The sequence below is a fragment of the Oncorhynchus nerka genome, linkage group LG20 (assembly GCF_034236695.1).
Source record: "Oncorhynchus nerka isolate Pitt River linkage group LG20, Oner_Uvic_2.0, whole genome shotgun sequence".
Lineage (NCBI taxonomy): Eukaryota > Metazoa > Chordata > Actinopteri > Salmoniformes > Salmonidae > Oncorhynchus > Oncorhynchus nerka.
Window position 1 is genome coordinate 18,810,165 of NC_088415.1, and position 6,345 is coordinate 18,816,509.

The following is a 6,345-nucleotide window of genomic DNA, read 5'->3' on the forward strand; positions in this document are numbered from 1 at the left end:
TCCACATATATGTCTCATCACACAAAAACACATCTATAATTTTGAATTCCATTCTTTTACTTTTAGATTCTTGTGTATTGTTAGATACTACTGCAGTGTTGGAGCTAGGAGCACAAGCATTTCTCTACACCCTCAATAAAATCTAAGATAGGCAATCCCAAAAAATAACTCATTATTGATGATAGGTGCTAACGTGAACACAGAAGGACCACTAGAGGGTCTCAGTGAGGTTTTCCACATTTCCCCATTCTCCTCTAGAACCTTAGAACGATCCACGTAGAAAGTGCCATATTGACCCCATTCCTGATTCCAATTGGACCATTCATTTTAGATGGACATGTGCTTGTTTATGAGTAGACTGGCAGAGAAGTTAAAGACAGAGAGCCAGGGAGGGGACAGAACTAGAATGACACCCCAGCATCAAGAGCCTTGGAGGTCAGTTGTTTTTCCTAAGAATGGTCAAGCTCAAGGCAACACACTTGAAGGAAATAAGAGACAAAGAAAACAGAGGCTTCACTACAGACCTGGGTTCGATCCCACGCTGTGTCACAGCTGGCCGTGACCGGGAGATGACGCACAATTTGCCCAGCGACATCTGGATTAGGGGAGGGTTTGGTCGGCCGGGATGTCGTTGTCCCATCGCGCTCTAGCGACTCCTTGTGGCGGGCCGGGCGCCTGCAAGCTGACCTCGGTCGCCAGTGGTATGGTGTTTCTTCCCACACATTGGTGAGGCTGGCTTTTGGGTTAAGCGAGCAGTGTGTCAAGAAGCAGTGCGGCTTGGCAGGGTTGAGTTTCGGAGGATGCATGGCTCTTGACCTTCGCCTCTCCCGAGTCCGTATGCGAGTTGCAGGGATGGGACAAGACTGTAACTACCAATTGGGGTGAAAAAAGGCTAAAAGTATAATAAATAAAAATACAAATAATACAAATGTAAAAATAAATAAAAAATATAAGTCTCTTCTTTAAGACAAGGTTGCAGTCCTATTTCCTGACCCCCACGTACCTGTGACCCTGGATGTTCTTCACAGCATGCTCAGTCCAGTGTGATCCTCTCAGGCAGTAACACTACAACAGGGTCACAATTGTCAGGATCTACCTCAGTGGTCAGGTGGGCCTTGAACTTCTCTGCCCTCTTCTGCAGGGTGCCGTCCACCCCAGGCCCACTGGCAAACTGGAAGAAGTCCTGACGGAGAGAAGGGAAATGGAGAGCAAGTTAGACACGAGTCACACCGTAACAAACGCTGGCCGTGTGCAGCAGATTCAACATGTAGAATTATCAGGAATTTAATAGAAAATTACAGACTGTGTTCTGTGGTCAGATGTGATAGGATGGCCACCTGCTGCTTTTAACCAATTTACGGTGCGGTCTGTTTTGTCTTCTAGAACTGGGGAAGATATTCTATAATACAGACATCAGTAATGATGGGGTTTCATTGATGCCAGCTCACCTGTAACGTGGAGGTGAGGTAGTTGTCCTGAGACACAATGTCCACAGAGAAGTCTGTAGGTATCTCTCCTAGCTGCTGGTAGAGCACAGCGATGAGGCCCAGGTATAGATCCGGGCTCTCACTACGACACAGCAGGGCCAGCAGATGCTTCCCGTGCTCAAAGCCCTCGTACGTACACGGTCCCAATGAGAAAATACACAAATGCAAACTGCAGCTCACCTGGGGAGAGGGAAAGGCATAGAAGAGAAACAGAGAGAGGCAATCAGAAAGACAGTTAATTTTCAACTGCTTATGAACGAACACAAAACAGTAATGTGACATATCCAGGTTATTTTACAGCTCTTAGAGCAAGGCTGTAGTTGTCAGATGTCCTATTAAATATGGTGTATAGTGGTTGAGGATAGGCGCCTGAGGCAGAAAGACATATGACTACAGCATGGTTGCAATTATGTCAATTCAAATGTCTAAGTCCCAATCTCCTTTGATATTTCGCAATCTATAACGTCTAGTCTAAGTTCCTATTCACTTTATCTTCTCCATAAATCAGTCAAATATATCACATAGATCTTACTTCCGTTTCACCTAGCTCATTGAGATTTCTGCATAAATTGGTAATAAAATGTTATCTGATCTTCATCTAGGTCACAACAATAGACAAACACAGTCTGCTTAAAGCAATAACACACAAATAATTATACGTTTTCATGTCTTTATTTCAACACACCGTGTAAACATTCACAGTGCAGGGTGGGAAAAGTATGTGAACCCTTAGATTTAATAACTGGTTGATCCTCCTTCGGCAGCAATAACCTCAAACAAACATTTTCTGTAGATGCGGATCAGACATGTAGGAGGAATTTTGGACCATTCTCTTTACAAAACTGTTTCAGTTCCACAACATACTTGGGATGTCTGGTGTGAACTGCTCTATTGAGATCATGCCACAGCATCTCAATCGGGTTGAGGTCAGGACTCTGACTGGGCCACTCCAGAAGGCGTATTTTCTTCTGTTGAAACCAATCTGTTGTTGATTTTCTTCTGTGTTTTGGGTCGTTGTCCTGTTGCATCACCAAACTTCTGTTGAGCTTCAATTGGTGGACAGATAGCCTAACATTCTCTTGCTTAAATAAAGGTTACTTATTTATGATTTTTTATTGTTCATAAATTTGGGAATTCATTTTTCCGTCAATGATAACAAGCTGTCCAGGCCCTGAGGCAGCAAAGCAGCCTCAAAACATGATGCTCCCTCCACCATACTTTACAGTTGGGATGAGGTTTTGATGTTGGTGTGCTGTGCCTTTTTTTCTCCACACATAGTGTTGTGTGTTCCTTCCAAACAACTCAACTGTAGTTTCATCTGTCCACAGAATAGTTTGCCAGTAGCGCTGTGGAACATCCAGGTGCACTTTTGCAAACTTCAGACATGCAGCAATGGTTTGTTTTGGACAGCAGTGGCATCTCCCGTGGGGTCCTCCCATGAACACCATTCGTGTTTAGTGTTTTACGTATCGTAGACTCATCAACAGAGATGTTAACATGTTCCAGAGATTTCTGGAAGTCTTTAGCTGACACTTCAGCATTCTACACTGTGCTTTTTGCAGGACGGCCACTCCTGGGAGAGCAACAACAGTGCTGAACTTTCTCCATTTATAGACAATTTGTCTTATTGTGGACAGATGAACATCAAGGCTTTTAGAGATACTTGTGTAACCCTTTCCAGCTTTATGCAAGTCAACAATTCTTTATCTTAGGTCTTCTGAGATCTCTTTTGTTCAAGGCATGGTTCACATCAGGCAATGCTTCTTGTGAATAGCAAAGTCAAATTTGTTTTGTGTTTTTTAATAGGGTAAGGCAGCTCTAACCAACATCTCCAATCTCGTCTCATTGATTGGACTCCAGAAACGCTGACTCCTGACTCCAATTACAGTGGCTTGCGAAAGTATTCACCCCCTTGGCATTTTTCCTATTTTGCCTTACAACCTGGAATTAAAATAGATTTTGGGGGAGGTTTGTATTATTTGATTTACACAACATGCCTACCACATTGAAGATGCAAAAAGTCAATATACTGTCAGGTGACTCACCTTTTGTAGCAATTACAGCTGCAAGTCACTTGGGGTATGTTTCTGTAAGCTTGGCACATCTAGCCACTGGGAGTTTTGCCCATTCTTCAAGGCAAAACTGCTCCAGCTCCTTCAAGTTGGATGGGTTCCGCTGGTGTTTTGTGTGTGTTCCTGTTTTGTTTTGTTTTGTCTTGTTTTCTCACACACCTGGTTACATCCCCTCATTACTCTACGTGTATATTATCCTCTGTTCCTCCCATGTCTGTGTGTGACGCTTCAGGCTGGTTTTGTGCCGGGTATTGTTGTAACCCGTGGTTTTGTTATTTGTACCTATTTGTGTATTTGTGCGCTATCGCTTTTTCCCTTGGGCCGGAGTGTTGTGAAGCAGTTTGCGTCCGTCTGTTTTCCTCTGCCTGAATAAAGTGGTTCTGTTCACTCATCTCTGCTTTCCTGCACCTGACTTCCTACCAGTTGCGCACACTCTGACAGGGATGAATACTTTTGCAGGCACTGTAGCTTTTGGAGTCATTAGCCTAGGGGTTCACATACTTTTTCCAACCTACACTGTGAAAGTTTAAAGGATGTATTCAATATAGAAGAAAAATACAATAATTTGTGTGTTATTAGTTTAAGCACACTATGTTTGCCTATTATTGTGACTTACATGAAGATCAGATCAAATTCGATGACCAATGTATGCAGAAATCCAGGTAATTCCAAAGGGTTCACATACTTTTTCTTGCCACTGCAGCTCAGGTCTGGGCTATACTGAGTGATCTGGGCTGGGGTGGCTCCAGGAGGGTAGGTCTGCCTGGGGATGGGGGAGAACATCAGCTCAGTCCCATCTCTCGGCTTCATCCTGTGCAGCCTGTCCAGCTCCTCCTTCATGGCCTGACACTTTATCATTCCTAGGCAGGTTCTGTTCCTCACGGGTCTTGGTGTTTGAGCTAAAGTTATGGGATTAGGTTGTTGACGGCACACATACAACCCAGGAGAAGCTGCAACCTTGTGGCTAGCTCCTGGTTCACCCAGGCAGTTAGCGAGACACATTTGTACATCAGCTCGTACTGGTAGGGGCCCAGGAAAGGGTCCAGGTCTTGTAGGCCCACCCAGACCCAGCCCACCTCCTCTTCATTCTGGGAGGCAGAGATGTCCAGATCCTCCTCTTTGGGGTCCCAGTTGGCCAGACAGATCTCACTCTTTCAGAGGCCTTTTTTAGGGCCTGTTTCACCCCCATGGTCTGGTGCGTTGGAGGAACAGTAGTGGAGGAAGTGGAGGCCTGGTGGGATCATCTTCACCCCCTGGAAGCAAGACCCGACCTGCCAGCTCTTGTAGTTGATACCAAGCTCTGTGCCCTCAAGAACGCTCCATAACAACCAGGGTTGCCCCCTCCTCAAACAACCCCCATGCCACCTCAGGATTTATCATTCATCCATGTTTCTCAAACGTCAAATTTTGAAGATGTTGCAAATGTCAAGTTTCTAAGTGTTTAAGGTTAGGTTTAGCCATTATCTCTGAAATTGTAAGGGTTAAGTTTAGACATTAACTCTGAATGGTAAGGTAAGGGTTAAGGTTTGGGATAGGCTTTAAACAAAAATCTCAAAAACAACTTTATATTGCTGGATTCGAATTTACAACCTTTGGAATCAAAGGCAGATGATTATGTTAGGCATTAACTCCGAATGATCCACGTAAGAGTAAAGGTTTGTGATAGGCTTAAAACAAAACTCTCAAAAGTAACCTTCTATTGCTGGATTCATACTTGCAACCTTTGAACTAAGACACAGATAGCTACATACACCTGCCATCCCTGTCCACACAGCTCTAGCAAAATCAAAACCTAATTGAAGGTAAAAACGGTCACTATTGCCCCCTAGTGACCGGCTTTCATGTATGTGAACTGACGGATGGAAGTCGAATACTGATTTGTATCCAGTGCTCAAAACCCCCTAGAGTCGATTTAGCGTAATTTAGCGTAATAGTAAAAATCCCCATCAAAATCTGTGGCCCGTTAAATTAGCGATATCAGTTTTTTGTATGGGTACCAGTGAACAAAATGAATGGAAAAATATGGAGATTGTTTAGTGCCTAAAATAAGAGGTTAAATACATGTAAAAATATATATATATATTTGTGTCCTGATCATTCTTATATGTCTCAGATATAGGACAGACTTTTCCTTTAGAATGTATTTTCTTACTGCTAATCTATGTATGAAGCTGTTAGTCAACGTGTTTCTATGGGCTAATAGCAGTAAAGCCAAATTCAATGTTTCATCAAACAAAAATGTTTCGATACCTTAAGGAGTTCTAAAATTGTAAATCAAATAGCTAAATGATCCTTGGTATGACCATATTGAAGTAGACATTTAAAATGGTTAGGGTTAAGTTTATGGTATGGACGTCCCAAGGATCCAAGATAGCACTAACAGTGCTACAGAGTTCATGTAAACATGACTGTGCATGTGGAATATCTTTCCCCACAGAAACAAAAACCTAAAATGAGAAACGTTCTGGAAGTTATGCAACTTGGGGAGTTTCTTGTTTTTTGTCCATTTTGTTAACGATTTCTTATAACAAGAGAACTAAACAATAGGTCTCTAGTAATGGCCCATGTTTCGATCATTACAGGAATGAACAACCAATGATGCAGTTTAAGAAACCTTTATCAGTGGGCATCTTGAATACATTTCATAGAACAACAAATGTATCTATCGGTTTCACAAAAACAATATCTGGATTGTGAGATAGCTAAGAGTTATAAAATGTGTGTGCACCAAGGTATTACAAGTAAATATCTTCACTGCATTGTAAAACCATCCTCTAACAACCATA

At 42.7% G+C, this 6,345-nt stretch overlaps 1 protein-coding gene across 1 annotated transcript; it reads right to left on the reverse strand.

The window, feature by feature from the left end:
* Positions 1–1,033: 1,033 nt before the first annotated feature.
* On the reverse strand, positions 1,034–4,939 carry aar2 (AAR2 splicing factor). Its single transcript, XM_065006040.1, is given in 9 exon segments — positions 1,034–1,183; positions 1,449–1,619; positions 1,621–1,667; positions 2,031–2,047; positions 4,119–4,158; positions 4,258–4,412; positions 4,414–4,467; positions 4,469–4,878; positions 4,880–4,939. Coding segments are annotated over 9 exon segments (1,104 nt in total).
* Between the last annotated feature and the right edge of the window lie 1,406 nt (positions 4,940–6,345).